Below are 26,575 nucleotides of genomic sequence, written 5' to 3'. Positions count from 1 at the left end.
CATTTCTACACTAATGCAGTAGTCTGCATAACAGTAAATCTTCTATTTTTTGTGAGAATAAAAATTCAAAGTAGAAAGCAAAAGAAATGTAAGAGGGGCCTGGGGACGTGACTAACGAACAGAGAAAATGTTATTTTAGTGCCAGGAATGTCTGTCTTGCTTATTCTGAACCCTGTTTGGAAATTGGCATCTTCTGAAATTCGTGTGAAATTGACAAAATTGACAATTTCTAATGACTTTATTGGATAGTTGAAAATGGTAAATGAGTGGTTTCCTGTATTCATTCTATAGAAAAAATGGAGTTCTAGCAAAATAAATATGATTTTTGTTGACTAGTACACAGGAATTGGCTGAAAATAGAGCTCAAAGTGGGCAAAATCGCCGATGCGTAAACATTGTTGAGACTGCTAACTTCGCGAGAGCATAATTCTGTAAGTTTTCCATCAAATTTCATACTTTTGGTGTCATTATGATCGGGAAAAGATTCTCTTATCATTTTATAGAAAAAATAATTTTCTTTTTTCCGAAAAATTTTCAACCCTGAGAACGAGTTTAGGAGAGGGCCTCTCAACCCTGAAAGGGTTAATGGCACTAGGATTAGCTTGAGAATCATGGACCCCTGTCAGACAAAATATCTGTCCAGAGAGCTCTGTTTCTGGCACCTCTTTAAGATTTGCCTGAAGTGGGACAAGGTTTTGTCACTGAACATGTTGCAGATATGGCTTGTTTCACCTTGGTCAGGGTGATATTTCTCAGCAAAAGCTTGCACCCTACTCCACATTGCACAAATCTCCTTAATCTCTGAAGAAAGCACCTCCTTCACTCTCTCTTCCTCCTCTGAAGCAAGTTCTTCAGCTGTGGTCTGTTGCTGTTCCAGTTGAAGGTGTTGCAGCTCTTAAGTGGTTAGCTCTTCCCTGTGGTCCTCCACACTCTTCCACTTCCTCGTCACTCACATCCAACTCTATGGACTTCCCCAAAGACAATAGATTCCACAACAGGCGTAGGGTCATCAGGGTCAGCCTGAAACCCTTCAAAATCCTTCTCGAGGACTCATTCTGGCCACAATTTTCTCCAAGAAGAGTTTGAAGTCCTTGAAATCACTCCCTACCAAGCCTTACCTATAAGGCTTATGCAGTTGTAGATATTGAAGTGATTCCTCCAGAACTCTCTTAGGGTCATCAGTTCAGTGTCCAAGGTCACTTCCAAGTACCTTTGAAACACTGCTTTTGTGTAGAGTTTTTTGAAGTTAGAAATGACCTACTGGTCCATTGGCTGGATAAGAGGAGTGGTGTTAGGAGGCAAGAACTTCACTGTTGTAATACTGAAATTTCTAGACAACTGGTCTACCAAATTTGGAGGATGAGCAGGAGCATTGTCCATTACCAGGAGGCACTTGAGTGGCAATTTATTTTCCTGGAGGTAATTTTTCACACTTGGGCCAACACTTCATGGACCCAGTCAATGAAAATTTGCCCTATGACCCATGCCTTATTGTTAGCCCTCCACATCACACACAATCTACTCTTGACAACATTGTTGTTCTTGAACACACTGGAATTTTCAGAGTGATACACCAGTAAAGGCTCCATCTTCAAATCCCCACAAGTGTTAGCACAGAACAAAAGAGTTAGCCTATCCTTCATAGGCTTGTGTCCTGGCAGTGCCTTTTTCTCTTATGTGATGTAGGTCCTCTTTTGCATTTTCTTCCAAAAGAGGCCTGTTTCATCACATTTAAACACTTGTTGGGGATGGAATTCTTCAATCTATACGTACCCCTTGAATTCCTGCACAAATTTTTCAGCCGCATGTTTGTCTGAACTTGCGGCCTCACCATGCTTTACAACACTGTGTATGCCACTACGCTTCTTAAATCTTTCAAACCAGCCTCTGCTGGCCTTAAATTCACTGACATCAGCACTAGGTCCAGGCATTTTCTTTACGAGATCCACATGCAACTGCCTTGCCTTTTCACAAATAATCATCTCTGAAACACCATCTCCCGCTAACTGTTTCTTGCTGATCCACAAAAACAACAACTCCACATCTTCCATTGTTTGTGATCTCTTTTTCGTTAACATGTTTACCCCTTTCTCCACATCAGCTTCCTTGATTTGTTCTTCTTTGCCAGGATGGAAGTGATTGTTGATTTGGATTTCCCATACATCCTGGCAAGTTTCAGCACCCGCACACCACTCTCATATTTTTCAGTAGCTTCTTTCTTAAATTCCATCATGTTTCTCACTTTCTTTACCAAAGGAACTTGACTAGGAACTTTCTCTGGGCCCATGATGGCTTATTTCACAGTTGCACTTAACCCTTTCAGGGTCGAGAGGCCCTCTCCTAAACTTGTTCTCAGGGTCGAAAATTTTTTGGAAAAAAACATTTTTTTTTCTTATGAAATGATAGAGAATCTTTTCCTGATCATAATGACACCAAAAGTATGAAATTTGATGGACAACTTATGGAATTATGCTCTCGCGAAGTTAGCGGTCTCGACGATGTTTATGCATCGGCGATTTTGTCCAATTTGAGCCCTATTTTTGGCCAATTTCATTGTACTAGTCAACAAAAATCATATCTATTTCACTAGAACTCCATTTTTTCTATCGAGTGAGTTCAAGAAACCACCCATTTACCAATTTCAAGTATCCAATAAAGTGGTCAGAAATTGGCAATTTTGCCAATTTCACACAAATTTCAGAAGATGTCAATTTCCAAATAGGGTCCAGAATAAGCAAGACAGACATTCCTGGCACTAAAATAACATTTTCTCTGTTCATTGGTCACGTCCCCAGGTCCCTCTTACATCTCTTTTGCTTTTCACTTTGAATTTTTATTCTCACAAAAAATAGAAGATTTACTGCTGTGCAAACCACTGCATTAGTGTAGAAATTGTATAAATGATACCAGTGCCCTTGTGAAAGAATATTAGACTCAATAGTTGATGTGTATTGGATGCTTGGCATGATTTGTTTTGTTTTGAAATTTGGTAAAAATTGAATATTTCTGCTACTTTGAGCTCAATTTCAAGGTACTTTTCATTATGAAACCAATCAAAATCATCTCAATTTCTGTAATATGCCTTCCATTCTATAAAATGAGACCAGGAAAACTAGAATACAACCATAAATACCATACGAAAATGCACTTCAAAGTCGCTGTTTTAAACCAGACACGCGGTGGGAGTTTTTTTTTTTACTCATTATGCACTGTGTGCTGCAGGATTTTTTTATACTGTGCACACTGACCATATAGACCAATTCTTCCATATGTAGGCCTACCAGCTTTTTTTTTACTAGATTTGAAGGTGCTAGAATTTTGGTGTTCTAGTACGTCAATAACCCTGGTGCGTAAGCCGTACTGGTACGTCAAAAACCCTGAAAGGGTTAATAAACAAGCACAAAAACTAATGGATTTTATGGAAATGTTTGGATGAATGCACGGAGTATAAGCTCATTCGCCAAGAGACACAGGGAGACTGACTCACCTACGTGCGGCGTCCTGGCGGGAGGCTTGCTGACTCATATAATACGGCCAGTTTGCGAGGCACCGGCCAAAATATGGAGCAAAATTTCCGCCCAAAAATTGGCCTAAATACGATTCGTCTGATAAACACAGTGGCTGATATTCGGGGTTCCAGTGTACAAGGTTCTCAGGTAACAAATGAATGCTTGGTGTTGCAATTAACAAACATGTTGCATGAATAGTGCTCCAAGTAGTCCTCCATGTTGCATGAAGTGGTCCAACTGATGAACATTTTTAGATACATTGCATTGCAAGTAACAAACATGTTGTATTTATAGTGTTTGCACTGTGGGGCAGTTTTTATTCCGTACACACTCGCCACACAGACCCATTCTCTCATATCTAGGCCAAAATTTACAGCTCACAGCTTATCTTAATGAGCTGAGCTGATGATGATGAACTATAGAAGGGACCCTGAGCTCAATAATAATAATAAAAATAATAATAATTTTATTTTAGCATGATACATGTTTATACAAAGGAGTATAACAATTGGGTGTTCATTCCAAAAGCTCCTTTATATGCAGAGCATTTTGAGCAAACTAAAGACTGACTTAAGGCAATAACAGTGCAGTAATTGTGCATATGGTTATTAGGTGAGTTACAATGAATACAAGAAAATTGAATATTCTCTTTGTTCATGCTATATGGCTTTAATAAGTTTGGCAGAGAAGAATTACAGTTTTGATGATGGACCCTGAGCTCACTGATGGACCCTGAGCTCACTGATGGACCCTGAGCTCACTGATGGACCCTGAGCTCACTGATGGACCCTGAGCTCAGTGACAGACACTCAGAGGGTTTATAAAGCTTCACGCAGTTTTAGAGCTTTATCATGTTGTCTGTGACTTAATAAAGAAGACTTAAGCTCTTCACAGAGTAAAATATCACATACTAAAAAAAATAATAAAAGCTGCTGTTATTGATTCTTGGAGGTTGTGTTCCTTCATGATGGAGGCAGACAGTCTTTTGATTCAAGAAGTTTGAGCTGCTATTATTGACTCTTGGAGGTTGTGTTCCTTCATGATGGAGGCAGACAGGCTTTTGATTCAAGAATTTTGAGCTGCTATTATTGACTCTTGGAGGTTGTGTTCCTTCATGATGGAGGCAGACAGGCTTTTGATTCAAGAAGTTTGAGCTGCTGTTTTGGATGTAATGTAATTACCTGTCATTTCTGCAGTGCTTCCTGGGGGTTCAGCACTGCTGAATGTACTTTTACACTGCACAAAGAATCACTGTTAATTTACAGTGTGCTGTGAAGATTATTTTAGCACTGCTTATTTCAGGTCAGCACAAGTCACCTGGAGGCTCATTTCTGGTGAAGGTTCTTAATTCAAGGAACTGGACCTGTCATCCAATTTCTTGAATCAAGTCTGAATACCTTCCATTCCACTAGACACTGATGACCTCTATGGGTTTAGTGCTCCCTATGAATGTGCTGCTGCTGTTGCTGCTGCTGTTGCTTGTTACAAAAAATGCAATTCTAAAAGCTTAGAGATCTCCAGTGAATGCTAGAAAGGACTGCCCTTCTAGCATCCAGCCTGTTACTGGGTTTTCGTAACAAGTAGTCAGTATCCTTGTCCAATTATCCATTAGAATTCAGTATGATTCAATAGTGCTTCAGGATTACAACTGGTAGGCTACTAACTAGAGAAATTAAAATTTAATAAATTTATTAAGTCTAGAGGTATATTATTAAATTAAATTAAATTAAATTAATCACAGTAATCAACAAAATAATAATACAGGTCTCCCTCAACATTCACGTTTTCAACTTTCACGGGCTTCACACATTCGTGAATTCCCAACCGCCAAATTCCCAGCCACCAAATTCCCAGCCACCAAATTCCCAGCTCCAAATCATATTTAAGTTTCCCGCTACCTGCCAGTCCCTACTACCCTCCCTCCGACCCCAGCGACTGGTAGCCAGCCCTCCCACCACTCAGTGTGGCGAGTGTTTTGTTTGTTCATTATTTGCTATTAAACTACAGAATAAATAATGTCAACTCATTCATGACTGCATATTGGAATGGCTATTCGGACAGGTATTAGACGGTGACATCATGTGTTTACTCTTGAACACTGCAAAGAATTAAACATTTCTGCTACAGCTAATAATAACAATAATAATAATAATAATAATAATAATAATAATAATAATAATAATAAATATGAGATAATTGATGAAGGAAATTGTACAAAAATACGAGAGAGTGGTTGACACATCGTCAGTGTGACTTTGTTTATGCTGGAGTGAACATTAATCTCCCTGCTCTTCCAAACATTTCACAATAATTCATTGTGTTTGGTGCTTGTAGATTGAGTGTGACTGGAGTGGTAGAGGCAGTGATTGAGGCAATGGTATTTAATAACATATGTACATGTTAATAATAATACATGTTATTAATAATATGTACTATTATTATTTATAACATATATGTTATTAAATACATACATGTTAATAATAATACATGTTATTAATAATAACATGCACTATTATTATTTATAACATATGTTATTAAATACCACTGCCTCAACCGCTGAATTATTGTGAAATGTTTGGAAGAGCAGGGAGACTAATGTTCACTCCAGCATAAACAAAGTCACACTGACGATGTGTCAACCACTCCCTAGTATTTTTGTACAATTTCCATCTTCAATTATATCGTATTTATTATTATTATTATTATTTTTTTTATTTTTTATTATCACACCGGCCGATTCCCACCAAGGCAGGGTGGCCCGAAAAAGAAAAACTTTCACCATCATTCACTCCATCACTGTCTTGCCAGAAGGGTGCTTTACACTACAGTTTTTAAACTGCAACATTAACACCCCTCCTTCAGAGTGCAGGCACTGTACTTCCCATCTCCAGGACTCAAGTCCGGCCTGCCGGTTTCCCTGAATCCCTTCATAAATGTTACTTTGCTCACACTCCAACAGCACGTCAAGTATTAAAAACCATTTGTCTCCATTCACTCCTATCAAACACGCTCACGCATGCCTGCTGGAAGTCCAAGCCCCTCGCACACAAAACCTCCTTTACCCCCTCCCTCCAACCCTTCCTAGGCCGACCCCTACCCCGCCTTCCTTCCACTACAGACTGATATACTCTTGAAGTCATTCTGTTTCGCTCCATTCTCTCTACATGTCCGAACCACCTCAACAACCCTTCCTCAGCCCTCTGGACAACAGTTTTGGTAATCCCGCACCTCCTCCTAACTTCCAAACTACGAATTCTCTGCATTATATTCACACCACACATTGCTCTCAGACATGACATCTCCACTGCTTCCAGCCTTCTCCTCGCTGCAACATTCATCACCCATGCTTCACACCCATATAAGAGCGTTGGTAAAACTATACTCTCATACATTCCCCTCTTTGCCTCCAAGGACAAAGTTCTTTGTCTCCACAGACTCCTAAGTGCACCACTCACTCTTTTTCCCTCATCAATTCTATGATTCACCTCATCTTTCATAGACCCATCCGCTGACACGTCCACTCCCAAATATCTGAATACGTTCACCTCCTCCATACTCTCTCCCTCCAATCTGATATTCAATCTTTCATCACCTAATCTTTTTGTTATCCTCATAACCTTACTCTTTCCTGTATTCACCTTTAATTTTCTTCTTTTGCACACCCTACCAAATTCATCCACCAATCTCTGCAACTTCTCTTCAGAATCTCCCAAGAGCACAGTGTCATCAGCAAAGAGCAGCTGTGACAACTCCCACTTTGTGTGTGATTCTTTATCTTTTAACTCCACGCCTCTTGCCAAGACCCTCGCATTTACTTCTCTTACAACCCCATCTATAAATATATTAAACAACCACGGTGACATCACACATCCTTGTCTAAGGCCTACTTTTACTGGGAAAAAATTTCCCTCTTTCCTACATACTCTAACTTGAGCCTCACTATCCTCGTAAAAACTCTTCACTGCTTTCAGTAACCTACCTCCTACACCATACACTTGCAACATCTGCCACATTGCCCCCCTATCCACCCTGTCATACGCCTTTTCCAAATCCATTATTATTATTATTATTATTATTATTATTATTATTATTATTATTATTATTATTACTATTGTTATTATTAGCAATAGCAGAAATGTTCAATTCTTTGCTGTGTTCAAGAGTAAACACATGATGTCACCGTCTAATACCTGTCCGAATAGCCATTCCAATATGCAGTCATGAATGGGTTTACATTATTTATTCTGTAGTTTAATAGCAAATAATGAACAAACAAAACTCACCACATTGAGTGGTGGGAGGGCTGGCTACCAGTTGCGGGGGTCGGAGGGAGGGTAGTAGGGACTCGCAATGGTGGAGGCATTATTGGAGGCAGTTTACCTGGAGTTTACCTGGAGAGAGTTCCGGGGGTCAACGCCCCCGCGGCCCGGTCTGAGACCAGGCCTCCTGGTGGATCAGAGCCTGATCAACCAGGCTGTTGCTGCTGGCTGCACGCAAACCAACATACGAGCTACAGCCCGGCTGATCCGGAACTGACTTTAGGTGCTTGTCCAGTGCCAGCTTGAAGACTGCCAGGGGTCTGTTGGTAATCCCCCTTATGTATGCTGGGAGGCAGTTGAACAGTCTCGGGCCCCTGACACTTATTGTATGGTCTCTTAACGTGCTAGTGACACCCCTGCTTTTCACTGGGGGGATGGTGCATCGTCTGCCAAGTCTTTTGCTTTCGTAATGAGTGATTTTCGTGTGCAAGTTCGGTACTAGTCCCTCTAGGATTTTCCAGGTGTATATAATCATGTATCTCTCCCTCCTGCGTTCCAGGGAATACAGGTTTAGGAACCTCAAGCGCTCCCAATAATTGAGGTGTTTTATCTCCGTTATGCGCGCCGTGAAAGTTCTCTGTACATTTTCTAGGTCGGCAATTTCACCTGCCTTGAAAGGTGCTGTAAGTGTGCAGCAATATTCCAGCCTAGATAGAACAAGTGACCTGAAGAGTGTCATCATGGGCTTGGCCTCCCTAGTTTTGAAGGTTCTCATTATCCATCCTGTCATTTTTCTAGCAGATGCGATTGATACAATGTTATGGTCCTTGAAGGTGAGATCCTCCGACATGATCACTCCCAGGTCTTTGACGTTGGTGTTTCGCTCTATTTTGTGGCCAGAATTTGTTTTGTACTCTGATGACGATTTAATTTCCTCATGTTTACCATGAAGAGAGAGGTGAAGGTTTATAAACTAAAAGAGGAGGCAGTTAGGGTAAGATATAAACAGCTATTGGAGGATAGATGGGCTAATGAGAGCATAGGCAATGGGGTCGAAGAGGTATGGGGTAGGTTTAAAAATGTAGTGTTAGAGTGTTCAGCAGAAGTTTGTGGTTACAGGAAAGTGGGTGCAGGAGGGAAGAGGAGCGATTGGTGGAATGATGATGTAAAGAGAGTAGTAAGGGAGAAAAAGTTAGCATATGAGAAGTTTTTACAAAGTAGAAGTGATGCAAGGAGGGAAGAGTATATGGAGAAAAAGAGAGAAGTTAAGAGAGTGGTGAAGCAATGTAAAAAGAGAGCAAATGAGAGAGTGGGTGAGATGTTATCAACAAATTTTGTTGAAAATAAGAAAAAGTTTTGGAGTGAGATTAACAAGTTAAGAAAGCCTAGAGAACAAATGGATTTATCAGTTAAAAATAGGAGAGGAGAGTTATTAAATGGAGAGCTAGAGGTATTGGGAAGATGGAAGGAATATTTTGAGGAATTGTTAAATGTTGAAGAAGATAGGGAAGCTGTGATTTCGTGTATAGGGCAAGGAGGAATAACATCTTGTAGGAGTGAGGAAGAGCCAGTTGTGAGTGTGGGGGAAGTTCGTGAGGCAGTAGGTAAAATGAAAGGGGGTAAGGCAGCCGGGATTGATGGGATAAAGATAGAAATGTTAAAAGCAGGTGGGGATATAGTTTTGGAGTGGTTGGTGCAATTATTTAATAAATGTATGGAAGAGGGTAAGGTACCTAGGGATTGGCAGAGAGCATGCATAGTTCCTTTGTATAAAGGCAAAGGGGATAAAAGAGAGTGCAAAAATTATAGGGGGATAAGTCTGTTGAGTGTACCTGGTAAAGTGTATGGTAGAGTTATAATTGAAAGAATTAAGAGTAAGACGGAGAATAGGATAGCAGATGAACAAGGAGGCTTTAGGAAAGGTAGGGGGTGTGTGGACCAGGTGTTTACAGTGAAACATATAAGTGAACAGTATTTAGATAAGGCTAAAGAGGTCTTTGTGGCATTTATGGATTTGGAAAAGGCGTATGACAGGGTGGATAGGGGGGCAATGTGGCAGATGTTGCAAGTGTATGGTGTAGGAGGTAGGTTACTGAAAGCAGTGAAGAGTTTTTACGAGGATAGTGAGGCTCAAGTTAGAGTATGTAGGAAAGAGGGAAATTATTTCCCAGTAAAAGTAGGCCTTAGACAAGGATGTGTGATGTCACCGTGGTTGTTTAATATATTTATAGATGGGGTTGTAAGAGAAGTAAATGCGAGGGTCTTGGCAAGAGGCGTGGAGTTAAAAGATAAAGAATCACACACAAAGTGGGAGTTGTCACAGCTGCTCTTTGCTGATGACACTGTGCTCTTGGGAGATTCTGAAGAGAAGTTGCAGAGATTGGTGGATGAATTTGGTAGGGTGTGCAAAAGAAGAAAATTAAAGGTGAATACAGGAAAGAGTAAGGTTATGAGGATAACAAAAAGATTAGGTGATGAAAGATTGAATATCAGATTGGAGGGAGAGAGTATGGAGGAGGTGAACGTATTCAGATATTTGGGAGTGGACGTGTCAGCGGATGGGTCTATGAAAGATGAGGTGAATCATAGAATTGATGAGGGAAAAAGAGTGAGTGGTGCACTTAGGAGTCTGTGGAGACAAAGAACTTTGTCCTTGGAGGCAAAGAGGGGAATGTATGAGAGTATAGTTTTACCAACGCTCTTATATGGGTGTGAAGCGTGGGTGATGAATGTTGCAGCGAGGAGAAGGCTGGAGGCAGTGGAGATGTCATGTCTGAGGGCAATGTGTGGTGTGAATATAATGCAGAGAATTCGTAGTTTGGAAGTTAGGAGGAGGTGCGGGATTACCAAAACTGTTGTCCAGAGGGCTGAGGAAGGGTTGTTGAGGTGGTTCGGACATGTAGAGAGAATGGAGCGAAACAGAATGACTTCAAGAGTGTATCAGTCTGTAGTGGAAGGAAGGCGGGGTAGGGGTCGGCCTAGGAAGGGTTGGAGGGAGGGGGTAAAGGAGGTTTTGTGTGCGAGGGGCTTGGACTTCCAGCAGGCATGCGTGAGCGTGTTTGATAGGAGTGAATGGAGACAAATGGTTTTTAATACTTGACGTGCTGTTGGAGTGTGAGCAAAGTAACATTTATGAAGGGATTCAGGGAAACCGGCAGGCCGGACTTGAGTCCTGGAGATGGGAAGTACAGTGCCTGCACTCTGAAGGATGGGTGTTAATGTTGCAGTTTAAAAACTGTAGTGTAAAGCACCCTTCTGGCAAGACAGTGATGGAGTGAATGATGGTGAAAGTTTTTCTTTTTCGGGCCACCCTGCCTTGGTGGGAATCGGCCGGTGTGATAATAAAAAAAAAAAAAAAAAAAAAATGTTTACCATATCTGAGTAATTGAAATTTCTCATCGTTGAACTTCATATTGTTTTCTGCAGCCCACTGAAAGATTTGGTTGATGTCTGCCTGGAGCTTTGCAGTGTCTGCAATGGAAGACACTGTCATGCAGATTCGGGTGTCATCTGCAAAGGAAGACACGGTGCTGTGGCTGACATCCTTGTCTATGTCGGATATAAGGATGAGGAACAAGATGGGAGCGAGTACTGTGCCTTGTGGAACAGAGCTTTTCACCGTAGCTGCCTCGGACTTTACTCTGTTGACGACTACTCTCTGTGTTCTGTTAGTGAGGAAATTATAGATCCATCGACCGACTTTTCCTGTTATTCCTTTAGCACGCATTTTGTGCGCTATTACGCCATGGTCACACTTGTCGAAGGCTTTTGCAAAGTCTGTATATATTACATCTGCATTCTTTTTGTCTTCTAGTGCATTTAGGACCTTGTCGTAGTGGTCCAATAGTTGAGACAGACAGGAGCGACCTGTTCTAAACCCATGTTGCCCTGGGTTGTGTAACTGATGGGTTTCTAGATGCGTGGTGATCTTGCTTCTTAGGACCCTTTCAAAGATTTTTATGATATGGGATGTTAGTGCTATTGGTCTGTAGTTCTTTGCTGTTGCTTTACTGCCCCCTTTGTGGAGTGGGGCTATGTCTGTTGTTTTTAGTAACTGTGGGACGACCCCCGTGTCCATGCTCCCTCTCCATAGGATGGAAAAGGCTCGTGATAGGGGCTTCTTGCAGTTCTTGATGAACACAGAGTTCCATGAGTCTGGCCCTGGGGCAGAGTGCATGGGCATGTCATTTATCGCCTGTTCGAAGTCATTTGGCGTCAGGATAACATCGGGTAGGCTTGTGTTAATCAAATTTTGTGGCTCTCTCATAAAAAATTCATTTTGATCTTCGACTCTCAGTCTGGTTAGCGGCTTGCTAAAAACTGAGTCATATTGGGACTTGAGTAGCTCACTCATTTCCTTGCTGTCATCTGTGTAGGACCCATCTTGTTTAAGTAGGGGCCCAATACTGGACGTTGTTCTCGATTTTGATTTGGCATAGGAGAAGAAATACTTTGGGTTTTTTTCGATTTCATTTATGGCTTTTAGTTCTTCCCGCGATTCCTGACTCCTAAAGGATTCTTTTAGCTTAAGTTCGATGCTTGCTATTTCTCTGACCAGTGTCTCCCTGCGCATTTCAGATATATTGACCTCTTTTAGCCGCTCTGTTATTCTTTTCCGTCGCCTGTAAAGGGAGCGCCTGTCTCTTTCTATTTTACATCTACTCCTCCTTTTTCTTAGAGGAATAAGCCTTGTGCATACATCGAGTGCCACCGAGTTAATCTGTTCTAGGCATAAGTTTGGGTCTGTTTTGCTTAGTATATCATCCCAGCTTATATCAGTTAGGACTTGGTTTACTTGGTCCCACTTTATGTTTTTGTTATTGAAATTGAATTTGGTGAATGCTCCCTCGTGACTAGTCTCATTTTGTCGGTCTGGGGCTCCACGCATACATGTCTGAACCTCAATTATGTTGTGATCTGAGTATATTGTTTTTGATATGGTGACATTTCTTATCAGATCATCATTGTTAGTGAATATGAGGTCTAGTGTATTCTCCAGTCTAGTAGGCTCTATTATTTGCTGGTTTAAATTGAATTTTGTGCAGAGATTTAAAAGCTCGTGTGAGTGTGAGTTTTCATCAGAGCTGCCTCCTGGTGTTATTACTGCAACAATATTATTTGCTATATTCCTCCATTTTAGGTGCCTTAAGTTGAAATCCCCCAGGAGCAAGATGTTGGGTGAAGGAGCTGGAAGATTTTCCAGACAGTGGTCAATTTTTAACAGCTGTTCCTGGAATTGCTGGGAAGTTGCATCCGGAGGCTTGTAGACTACCACAATGACTAGGTTTTGGTTCTCGACCTTTACTGCTAAAACTTCCACTACGTCATTTGAGGCATTAAGCAGTTCTGTGCAAACAAGTGACTCTGCAATGTACAGGCCAACCCCCCCCTTTTGCCTGTTCACTCTGTCACATCTGTATAGGTTGTAACCTGGGATCCATATTTCATTGTCCAAGTGATCCTTTATGTGGGTCTCAGTGAAAGCCGCGAACATTGCCTTTGCCTCTGCAAGCAGTCCACGGATGAAAGGTATTTTGTTGTTTGTTGCTGGCTTTAGACCCTGTATATTTGCAAAGAAGAATGTTATCGGACTGGTGGTATTGTTGGTACTGGGGGGGGATTTTTTTTCCGGCATTAGTATCTGTATCTGTTGGTTTGGAGTGGAGGCCATCGACTGTGGTTCCACTCCAGGAATGACTGGATTTGGTGTACGATTTCTGCCATTTCCTGCCAGTTTTTTTTCCTTCCTGGCACTAAAAAACCTCTCCCTCTTGAGTGGCTGTGGCTACCCAGGTTTTCCCATGGCCTGGATGTTTTGTATCTTTTTGTCCCCTTTAGATGGTATGCCTGGCAATTTAAGTTATAGCACAGTCTTTCCTGTACTGAAGAGGTACACATTTCAGGGTGAAAAAGCTTACAGGAAGGGAGTTTGCATTTTCCTGTTGTCATATGGACATGACATTTTCTAGGGTGGTCATAGTTGCATGTCCCATCTGTTTTTCCAGATTTCCCATGCCAGCAGATACCAAGTGCGTAGTATGTGCACAGGCTTGGTTTCCGTTTGCCTTGGGTTTCTGTGACTGTATTCCCTGTTGGTGCATGTTTCCCTGTCTTATTCCTATCCTCCCTAGCACCAACAATGGAGCTCCCACCAGTTGTTTTTGGTAATTTATCCTCACTATTGCTATTGGAGTCCTCTTGTTTGCTATTTCCTGCGGTATTTCTAGTTTGCAATATTGGTTTTATCTTATCTTTGACTACACTTGTTTCCCTACTATGGCTCCTGTCCTCTATGAGGTCATTTATATGTATTCCTTCCTGCGTATAATTCCCGACTACCTGTACAAAATCTCCAGCTTCACCATTACTGTCTCCCAGGACAGTATCTCCAGCTTCACCATTTCTGTCTCCCAGGACAGTACCTCCAGCTTCACCATTACTGTCTCCCAGGACAGTATCTCCAGCTTCACCATTTCTGTCTCCCAGGACAGCACCTCCAGCTTCACCATTACTGTCTCCCACGACAGCACTATCAGCCCCACATTTACTGACTACCAGGACATCACCTCCAGCCTTACAGTTTGTGACTACATGGCCAGTATCAAGGGCAGTACCATTCAGCCCAGACTTTTTATGTTCCCATCTGTTGTAGAAAGCTTCCAGGTTTTCTATGAAAGCAGCTTTGATGTTGTCCTCTTTTAATACCCTTGTGATTTTAGTCCACAGATTTTCCTCATTTGGGCATACCCAAAAACACTTCTCTGTTTTAATACTGCTTGTAGCTAGTTCTGGGATATCTGCACAAGGAGCGTGACACCAATTTCCACAAAAATGACAATTTATCCATGTGGAAGCCCGTTTGTTTGACTGACCACAGACTACACACAGCTTCATAATGATGTGAATGGTTGATTTACTGCAATTCTACTAGCAACCTCTTGAATATTATATTAATAACCTTAAATGAAGCTCTAGCTATTTGTATTTCTGTTTCTAACTCTTTTTGTATATTGGACAGCTTACCGTCACGTTCCTGATTTTTAATGTTTGTGTTTATAAGGGCGCCTACAAACCCATCCGTTTACAGTCTGCTTTATTGTCCAACGAAACTGTTTGAAACCAGTCCCGGGTTCGGACCAGTCAAGGGTTCGGACCAGTCAAGGGTTCGGACCAGTCGATCTGCTCTGATCAGTGGGTCACTTATTTAAAACATACTGGTCGGTGATTTGAGCTAACACATGAAGGATCTACTGGAAATTATCTACCCGAGTAATATGTGATTTGACTGATACAAAAGTATAACTTGCGTGTTGAAGAGCCGGTGATATCTGGCAGCTCCTACAATGACGTACAGTCGACCTCTTTGTTTATCAATCGCTGTATCTGGCTTTTCTATTTTTGTTTTTTCCGTGTGGACCAGGTGTTTACAGTGAAACATATAAGTGAACAGTATTTAGATAAGGCTAAAGAGGTCTTTGTGGCATTTATGGATTTGGAAAAGGCGTATGACAGGGTGGATAGGGGGGCAATGTGGCAGATGTTGCAAGTGTATGGTGTAGGAGGTAGGTTACTGAAAGCAGTGAAGAGTTTTTACGAGGATAGTGAGGCTCAAGTTAGAGTATGTAGGAAAGAGGGAAATTATTTCCCAGTAAAAGTAGGCCTTAGACAAGGATGTGTGATGTCACCGTGGTTGTTTAATATATTTATAGATGGGGTTGTAAGAGAAGTAAATGCGAGGGTCTTGGCAAGAGGCGTGGAGTTAAAAGATAAAGAATCACACACAAAGTGGGAGTTGTCACAGCTGCTCTTTGCTGATGACACTGTGCTCTTGGGAGATTCTGAAGAGAAGTTGCAGAGATTGGTGGATGAATTTGGTAGGGTGTGCAAAAGAAGAAAATTAAAGGTGAATACAGGAAAGAGTAAGGTTATGAGGATAACAAAAAGATTAGGTGATGAAAGATTGAATATCAGATTGGAGGGAGAGAGTATGGAGGAGGTGAACGTATTCAGATATTTGGGAGTGGACGTGTCAGCGGATGGGTCTATGAAAGATGAGGTGAATCATAGAATTGATGAGGGGAAAAGAGTGAGTGGTGCACTTAGGAGTCTGTGGAGACAAAGAACTTTGTCCTTGGAGGCAAAGAGGGGAATGTATGAGAGTATAGTTTTACCAACGCTCTTATATGGGTGTGAAGCGTGGGTGATGAATGTTGCAGCGAGGAGAAGGCTGGAGGCAGTGGAGATGTCATGTCTGAGGGCAATGTGTGGTGTGAATATAATGCAGAGAATTCGTAGTTTGGAAGTTAGGAGGAGGTGCGGGATTACCAAAACTGTTGTCCAGAGGGCTGAGGAAGGGTTGTTGAGGTGGTTCGGACATGTAGAGAGAATGGAGCGAAACAGAATGACTTCAAGAGTGTATCAGTCTGTAGTGGAAGGAAGGCGGGGTAGGGGTCGGCCTAGGAAGGGTTGGAGGGAGGGGGTAAAGGAGGTTTTGTGTGCGAGGGGCTTGGACTTCCAGCAGGCATGCGTGAGCGTGTTTGATAGGAGTGAATGGAGACAAATGGTTTTTAATACTTGACGTGCTGTTGGAGTGTGAGCAAAGTAACATTTATGAAGGGATTCAGGGAAACCGGCAGGCCGGACTTGAGTCCTGGAGATGGGAAGTACAGTGCCTGCACTCTGAAGGAGGGGTGTTAATGTTGCAGTTTAAAAACTGTAGTGTAAAGCACCCTTCTGGCAAGACAGTGATGGAGTGAATGATGGTGAAAGTTTTTCTTTTTCGGGCCACCCTGCCTTGGTGGGAATCGGCCGGTGTGATAATAAAAAAAAAATAATAAATAATTATCACTATAGTTGACTGGTGCAAATTTTGGAGGAAGGACGCTTTTTCTGTAGTAATAATTGCTTCTCGTTGTGTATATTGCGACCGCTGGTAACTACAGGTTATATGAAATTCACAGTAACGTCTGGTATTTCAAGAAAAAGAAACTAATGAAAGTCACTCCACTCCACTAAGTACCATTATAATACTGGTTAGTTGCTACTACAACACTGTATTCTGCTATTTACTGGTATCACTAGATTATATGCGAGTACACTAGCAAGCCAGGAAGATTATTAAAAACAGCTGACCTGTGGTGGAGTCTGTGGTATTTAATAACATACATGTTATTAACATACATGTTATTAAATAACATACATTACTAAAGCATAACATGTATATATTTAGTACAATTTATGATGTTTTCATGTATTTTATGATTATTCATGGTTCAACAAGTTAAGGAAGCAGTATTGTAATATATTTCCCTACAATATAATGGGGCACCAAACATTCACGGTTTTTCAACATTCGCGAGGCTCTTGATCCCCTAACCCTCGCGAATGTTGAGGGAGACCTGTAATCACTTCTCTCGTATACAATAGTATTGTGCTGAAAGCACATACCACATTTATAATTCTTAAGTACCGTCTGGTACATTAACATTTAATAAGATATTACAAATATGTACAAGTAAGTGTGTGTGTATATGTGTAAGTGCTCTAAGTAGATTGCTATGTCTCAAGACTCGACTGGACTTAAAAAAGTGACTGACAAAGTCCTCAAATAAACTAACTTCTTGACCAACTGGCAGTCAGAACAGTCTGCTTGAACAATAAAAAGAATGCTAAGCCCAATAGCAATATAACAAGCAACTGCGAAACAGAATCAGGAACAAGGAGATAATATAACGACACTGAGTAGGGACCATCAGCAGATCCTCCACAAAAGTCATAAAACTCCCATACTACTGAATCTAAGTTCAGCATTAGAAAATCACCGACTGTGATAATACACAGATACCAGTACAAGTTAGGTCAGAAGCTACGGCTCAGGACCTGAGTTGCTCAGAGCGTCTTTGCGACACAACCTCAGTACAACGTCGAAAATCACTAAGTCTATACAATGTTCTGTGAACATAGTTCTACAGAACTAACAAGAATAAAGAGACAGATAATCTGTCCAACCACCAAGCGAGTCTGGACCAGACTGAATACTTCATGCGAGGTGAGGACACCCTCCCTCGATCACGTGATAGCTCCGTGGACAGCTGCAGCTCAGAACAGAAGCCGGCAGTCTAACGAGCCACAAGCGATAATTAGAGTAGTTAGACAATCAAGACTTGAACTGAGCACATAATATGTTACATCCTACCTAACAACATAACTAAGTCAAATAATAATATAAAGTCATATATTTACGATTTAGTTATTATCACAAATATAAGCAATATAAAATTATATGAAAAGGTAATATACATTATATTCATATTCATAATATATATTATATATATTGCAACCCATTCAGGGGTTGCTGGTGGTGGTGGCGGTGATGGCGGCGGCGGCAGTAGTAGTAGTAGTAGGGAAGCAACAACCATCCTGTGGTAGTAGGTTGGTAGACAGCAACCACTCAGAGAGGTACTACCATCTTGTGGTAGTAGGTTGGTAGACAGCAACCACCCAGGGAGGTACTACCACAGGACAAGTTAGGCGCGCTCAGGCCGCAAGTGGACGCATCTGGAATGGAACGAATTGCGTTGGGTGAGTTTTTCAGCGCTAGGCGAAGCAAAATTTTTGCATTAAAATGTATCGCTAGCCGGATTTAACGTTATGCGATGCGTTCATTAGGTAAAGGTCCACTGTACAGTGGACCACTTGCGGCCTGAGCGTGCCTCATTTGCCCAGTGGGTGTCAGTGTTTACAAGCCAGCCACTGCGGTCGCATCCAAACATACAATCGGAACATTTCATATTATCACAGCGTTTTTAGTGATTGCACCTGCAAAATAAGTCACCATGGGCCCCAAGAAAGCTTCTAGTGCCAACCCTACAGCAAAGAGGGTGAGAATTACTATGGATATGAAGAAAGAGATCATTGCTAATTATGAAAGTGGAGTGCGTGTCTCCGAGCTGGCCAGGTTGTACACAAAACTCCAATCAACCATCGCTACTATTGTGGCCAAGAAAACGGCAATCAAGAAAGCTGTTCTTGCCAAAGGTGCAACTTTGTTTTCGAAACAGAGATTGCAAGTGATAGAAGATGTTGAGAGACTGTTATTGGTGTGGATAAACGAAAAACAGATAGCAGAAGATAGCATCTCTCAAGCGATCATATGTGAAAAGGCTTGGAAGTTGCATGACGATTTAATTAGAAAAATGCCTGCAACTAGTGGTGATGTGAGTGAATTTAAGGCCAGCAAAGGTTGGTTTGAGAGATTTAAGAATCGTAGCGGCATACATAGTGTGATAAGGCATGGTGAGGCTGCCAGTTCGGACCAAAAAGCAGCTGAAAAATATGTGAAAGAATTCAAGGAGTACATAGAGAGTGAAGAACTGAAACCTGAACAAGTGTTTAATTGTGATGAAAGAGGCCTGTTTTGGAAGAAAATGCCAAACAGGACCTACATTACTCCAGAGGAAAAGGCACTCCCAGGACATAAGCCTATGAAAGACAGGCTTACTCTGTTGATGTGTGCTAATGCTAGTGGTGATTGCAAAGTGAAGCCTTTATTGGTGTATCACTCTGAAATTCCCAGTGTTCAGGAAATACAATGTCCTCAAGGCTAATTTGTGTGTGATGCGGAGGGCAAACAGTAAGGCATGGGTCACTAGAGACCTTTTCTATGACTGGTTACACCATGCATTTGCCCCCAATGTGGAAAATTACCTCCTGGAAAATAAATTGGACCTTAAGTGCCTCCTGGTATTAGACAATGCTCCTGGTCATCCTTCAGACGTGGCAGAGCGATTTTCTGGGGACATGAGCTTCATTAAGGTCAAGTTTTTGCCTCCTAATACCACTCCTCTCCTGCAGCCCATGGACCAGCAGGTCATTGCAAACATCAAAAAACTCTACACAAAAGCTATGTTTGAAAGGTGCTTTGTAGTGACCACAGAAACTCAATTGACTCTTTTAGAGAGTTTTGGAGAGATCACTTTAGCATCCTCAGTTGTGTAAACATTATAGGTAAGGCTTGGGAGGAAGTGACTAAGAGGACCTTGAACTCTGTTTGGAAGAAACTGTGGTCAAAATATGTAGACAAAAGGGATTTTGAAGGATTTGAGGCTAACCCTGAGAAGCCTATGCCAATTGTGGAATCAGTTGTGGCATTGGGGAAGTTCTTGGGGTTGGAGGTTAGTGGGGAGGATGTGGAAGAGTTGGTGGAGGAGGATCTTCTTCAACAGCAAGAGGCCAGACCTGAGGAAACTGCTCCGGAGGAGGGGATAGAGAAATTGAGGAAGTTGCCTACTTCAAAGATTAAGGAAATGTGTGCAATGTGGCTTAAAGTGCAAACCTTTTTTGATGAAAATCACCCTCACAACTATTGCAAACCATGCTGGTGACTATTACACTAACAATGTTGTGAAACACTTTAGGAATGTCATAAAGGAACGGGGGGTACAGGCCTCTATGGACAGATATGTTGTGTGACAGAGGTCCAGTGACTCTCAAGCTGGTCCTAGTGGCATTAAAAGAAGGGAAGTAACCCCAGAAAAGGACTTGACATCTCAAGTCCTAATGGAAGGGGATTCCCCTTTTAAACATTAACACCATCCACACTCCCATCCCATCAATCATCACCAGATCTTCAATAAAGGTAAGTGTCATGTATTTGTGCATGTCTTCTTCAGTTTGTGTGTATTAAAATTAATATTTCATGTGGTAAATTTTTTTTTTCATACTTTGGGGTGTCAGGAACGGATTAATTTGATTTCCATTATTTCTTCTGGGGAAAATTAATTCGGCTGACGATAATTTCGCCTAACGTTGAGCTCTCAGGAACGGATTAATATCGTTAGGCGAGGGTCCACTGTATTATAAAACAATAGTAAGAAAATTTTTTTTGTATTTGTGTAAACAAGTTTTGTAAACAATATGCATGTATTGATAATTATGTTTGTGCGCTTATTGTGTTGCATACAACGAGTGTATATATTTACATTGCACCTTACTTTGGACTCACAGGCCACTTAAGTTATGTGAAAAAATAAAATAGTGACAAAAAAACAAGAAACCTTGGAATGCAAGTAAACCAAAGTTTACCGGGTGAGCGGCAGTCACTGCTGTTGCCATACACGGCTCATTTTCTGCCAGCTTTACTCCTCTATATCTCGGTAAGTACTGATCGCAAAAAAGTTTTTTCATAAGATTTTTTTTTTTTTTTTTTTTTTTAAAATTATTATAAACCAGGAGACACTTTAGGATTTGGGGTTGCAACAGTCAAAGGGTTCAGCTTAATTTTCATATTTTCTATTTCTCTAGCCAGTGCCTTCTTCCATGTTTCAAATAGACTGGCCCCTTTGAGCAGCTCTGTGATTCTTTGCCTTCACCTGTAGTAGTTTAAGTTGCCTACCTTGGTTGGAAATGACTGGTGTGCTGAAACAATAACTTGGTGACCTTTGGCTCAACTCTTGGGCACAACCCACTTCCTCCTGTGGGTTCTGCCCATCTGTGATGTCTTCAGCTGCTGCACCTACCTCTCTTCTCGCTCCAGTATATAAACAAGCTTTCTCCTGCTTGGGCTTCACATTGATCAATTCTGTGACACTTGATGCATAGCAAGGCTGAAGGACTGATTACCTTATCTTCTACTGTCTCCAGTTTATATGTTCTGTATTGAATTAAAAAAAGTCACTGGATGGTAAAGCATCTTTAGAATAAAGATACCCATGTGTTGCACGTGTCTTGTTCATCTGTCTTTTTTTTTTTAATGGCCAGGCAGGGTGACCTAAAAAGAAAACCTTATGTTTCTCTTTTTAAATTTAGTAATGTAGTATATAGAAGGGGGATACTAGCCCGTTGCTCCCAACATTTTGATCACCTCTTACGACACACATGGCTTACGGAGGAAGAATTCTGTTCCACTTTCCCATGGAGATGTGTTATATATAAGTTAATATAACAAGTTCAGCTGTTGCAGCTGGAACAGGGTGGTGGTGGTAGTGGTAGTGATGGTGGTGATAGTGGTGGTAGTGGTAGTGATTTGACTATAACAAGTTGAACTGTTACAGCTGGAGCAAGGTGGTGGTGGTGGTGAAGGCTGGTGGTGTGATTATCAACCTCAGGTGGTCGGGGTGACGGCTCTGGCTCTCCTACATCAAGTCATCTTCAATACTCAAGACAAGAAACTAACCAAGACATTACTCAACATCTTCAAGAAGGTATTTTTTTTTTCTTTTTTTTGCATAAGATATACCTTATAAAAATTTTTTTTATAATATATTTAGAGAGGAATTTTTGTGTATATTATATATACCTTTGGCTTATAAATTTCCTATAATTAAAGTTATCGTTGGCAGGAAACATAAGTCTCTTAATTTTCTTATGTAGATCATTGTTAGATGATGACTGCTTAGTTATATATAACTTGTTGTATCAGTACTGTGTATCAGTACTGTGTATCAGTACTGTGTATCAGTACTGTGTATCAGTACTGTCACAGTACTGATACGTTGGACCAAAACATTGTCATAAGCTCCTCTCCTCTATGTGCGGATTATTTGTGTATTATTCCAGTCACGGTATTGTGCCTTTTTTTGTTATTTAACTAAATCTAAATAACAGTTAACACTTAACCACTGATACCCAGTACTGATACTCAGTACTGATACCCAGTGCTGATACTCAGTACTGATACCCAGTGCTGATACTCAGTACTGATACCTGGTACTGATACTCAGTACTGATACCCAGTGCTGATACCCAGTACTGATACCCAGTACTGATACTCAGTACTGATACCCGGTACTGATACTCAGTACTGATACCCAGTACTGATACCCAGTACTGATACCCAGTACTGATACTCAGTACTGATACCCAGTACTGATACTCAGTACTGATACCCAGTACTGATACTCATTACTGATACCCAGTACTGATACCCGGTACTGATACTCAGTACTGATACACAGTACTGATACTCAGTACTGATACCCGGTACTGATACTCAGTACTGATACCCGGTACTGATACTCAGTACTGATACCCGGTACTGATACTCAGTACTGATACCCAGTACTGATACTCAGTACTGATACTCAGTACTGATACTCAGTACTGATACCCAGTACTGATACTCTGTACTGATACCCGGTACTGATACTCAGTACTGATACCCGGTACTGATACTCAGTACTGATACCCGGTACTGATACTCAGTACTGATACCCAGTACTGATACTCAGTACTGATACCTGGTACTGATACTCAGTACTGATACCCAGTACTGATACTCAGTACTGATACCCGGTACTGATACCCAGTACTGATACCCGGTACTGATACTCAGTACTGATACCCGGTACTGATACTCAGTACTGATACCCGGTACTGATACTCAGTACTGATACTCAGTACTGATACTCAGTACTGATACCCAGTACTGATACTCAGTACTGATACCCGGTACTGATACTCAGTACTGATACCCAGTACTGATACTCAGTACTGATACCCAGTACTGATACCCGGTACTGATACCCAGTACTGATACTCAGTACTGATACCCGGTACTGATACTCAGTACTGATACCCGGTACTGATACTCAGTACTGATACCCAGTACTGATACCCAGTACTGATACCCAGTACTGATACTCAGTACTGATACCCGGTACTGATACTCAGTACTGATACACAGTACTGATACCCAGTACTGATACTCAATACTGATACCCGGTACTGATACTCAGTACTGATACCCAGTACTGATACTCAGTACTGATACTCGGTACTGATACTCAGTACTGATACCCGGTACTGATACTCGGTACTGATACACAGTACTGATACCCAGTACTGATACCCAGTACTGATATTCAGTACTGATACCCAGTACTGATACCCGGTACTGATACCCAGTACTGATACTCAGTACTGATACCCGGTTCTGATAATCAGTACTGATACCCAGTACTGATACTCAGTACTGATACCCAGTACTGATACCCAGTTCTGATACCCAGTACTGATACTCAGTACTGATACCCGGTACTGATACTCAGTACTGATACCGGGTACTGATACTCAGTACTGATACCCGGTACTGATACTCAGTACTGATACCCGGTACTGATACTCAGTACTGATACCCGGTACTGATACCCAGTACTGATACTCAGTACTGATACCCGGTACTGATACCCAGTACTGATACTCAGTACTGATACCCGGTACTGATACTCAGTACTGATACCCAGTACTGATACTCAGTACTGATACCCGGTACTGATACTCAGTACTGATACCCAGTACTGATACTCAGTACTGATACCCGGTACTGATACTCAGTACTGATACCCAGTACTGATACCCAGTACTGATACCCAGTACTGATACTCAGTACTGATACCCGGTACTGATACTCAGTACTGATACCCGGTACTGATACTCAGTACTGATACCCGGTACTGATACTCAGTACTGATACCCGGTACTGATACTCAGTACTGATACCCAGTACTGATACTCAGTACTGATACCCAGTACTGATACACAGTACTGATACACAGTACTGATACACAGTACTGATACCCAGTACTGATACTCAGTACTGATACCCAGTACTGATACACAGTACTGATACACAGTACTAATACACAGTATTGATACATAATACTAATACAAAGTACTGATTCACAGTACTGATACACAGTATTGATACATAATACTAATACAAAGTACTGATACACAGTAATGATACATAATACTAATACACAGTACTGATACACAGTAATGATACATAATACTAATACACAGTACTGATACACAGTGGCCCGGTGGTCCGGTGGCTAAAGCTCCCGCTTCACATAATACTAATACACAGTACTGATACACAGTACTGATACATAATACTAATACACAGTACTGATACACAGTACTGATACATAATACTAATACACAGTACTGATACACAGTAATGATACATAATACTAATACACAGTACTGATACATAATACTAATACACAGTACTGATACACAGTACTGATACATAATACTAATACACAGTACTGATACACAGTACTGATACATAATACTAATACACAGTACTGATACACAGTACTGATACATAATACTAATACACAGTACTGATACACAGTAATGATACACAGTACTGATACACAGTAATGATACACAGTATTGATACACAGTACTGATACACAGTAATGATACATAATACTAATACACAGTACTGATACACAGTACTGATACACAGTACTGATACATAATACTAATACACAGTACTGATACACAGTACTGATACTGATACACAGTACTGATACATAATACTAATACACAGTACTGATACACAGTACTGATACATAATACTAATACACAGTACTGATACACAGTAATGATACACAGTACTGATACACAGTAATGATACACAGTATTGATACACAGTACTGATACACAGTACTGATACACAGTACTGATACACAGTAATGATACATAATACTAATACACAGTACTGATACACAGTACTGATACAGTAATGATGTATAATACTAATACACAGTACTGATACACAGTAATGATACATAATATTAATGCACAGTACTGATACACAGTAATACATAATACTGATACACAGTACTGATACATAATACTAATACACAGTTCTGATACACAGTAATGATACACATTACTGATACACAGTAATGATACACAGTACTGTTACACAGCACTGATACATAATACTAATACACAGTACTGATACACAGTACTGATACACAGTACTGATACACAGTACTGATACATAATACTAATACACAGTACTGATACACAGTAATGATACACAGTACTGATACACAGTAATGATACACAGTATTGATACACAGTACTGATACACAGTACTGGTACACAGTAATGATACACAGTACTGATACACAGTAATGATACACAGTATTGATACACAGTACTGATACACAGTACTGATATACAGTACTGATACACAGTAATGATACACAGTAATGATACACAGTATTGATACACAGTACTGATACACAGTACTGATGCACAGTATTGATACACAGTACTGATACACAGTACTGATACACAATAACGATACACAGTACTGATACACAGTAATGTTACACAGTATTGATACATAATACTAATACACAGTAATGATACACAGTACTGATACACAGTATTGATACACAGTAATGATACACAGTACTAATACACAGTACTGATACACAGTACTGATACACAGTACTGATACACAGTAATGATACACAGTAATGATACACAGTAATGATACACAGTATTGATACATGATACTAATACACAGTACTGATACACAGTACTGATACACAGTACTGATACACAGTAATGATACACAGTAATGATACACAGTACTGATACACAATACTGATACACAGTAATGATACACAGTACTGATACACAGTACTGATACACAGTACTTATACACAGTACTGATACACAGTACTGATACACAGTAATGATACACAGTAATGATACACAGTACTGATACACAGTAATGATACACAGTATTGATACACAGTACTGATACACAGCAATGATACACTGTACCGATACACAGTACTGATACACAGTACTGATACACAGTATTGATACATAATACTAATACACAGTAATGATACACATTAATGATACACAGTACTGATACACAGTACTGATACACAGTAATGATACACAGTATTGATACACAGTACTGATACACAGTATTGATACACAGTACTGATACACAGTATTGATACACAGTACTGATACACAGTA

At 40.8% G+C, this 26,575-nt stretch overlaps 1 protein-coding gene across 1 annotated transcript in view; it reads left to right on the top strand.

The window, feature by feature from the left end:
* The window catches only part of LOC128700413 (WASH complex subunit 4), a 216,713-nt gene that overhangs the window by 9,654 nt on the left and 180,484 nt on the right, over positions 1–26,575 (top strand). Inside the window, exon 4 of the mRNA XM_070080171.1 lies at positions 21,820–21,969. Within this exon, the coding sequence (XP_069936272.1) occupies positions 21,820–21,969 (150 nt within the window). The remainder of the gene's footprint in view (positions 1–21,819; positions 21,970–26,575) is intronic.

This window comes from Cherax quadricarinatus, unplaced genomic scaffold (assembly GCF_038502225.1).
Source record: "Cherax quadricarinatus isolate ZL_2023a unplaced genomic scaffold, ASM3850222v1 Contig188, whole genome shotgun sequence".
Lineage (NCBI taxonomy): Eukaryota > Metazoa > Arthropoda > Malacostraca > Decapoda > Parastacidae > Cherax > Cherax quadricarinatus.
This window is presented reverse-complemented; position numbering and strand designations above follow the sequence as displayed.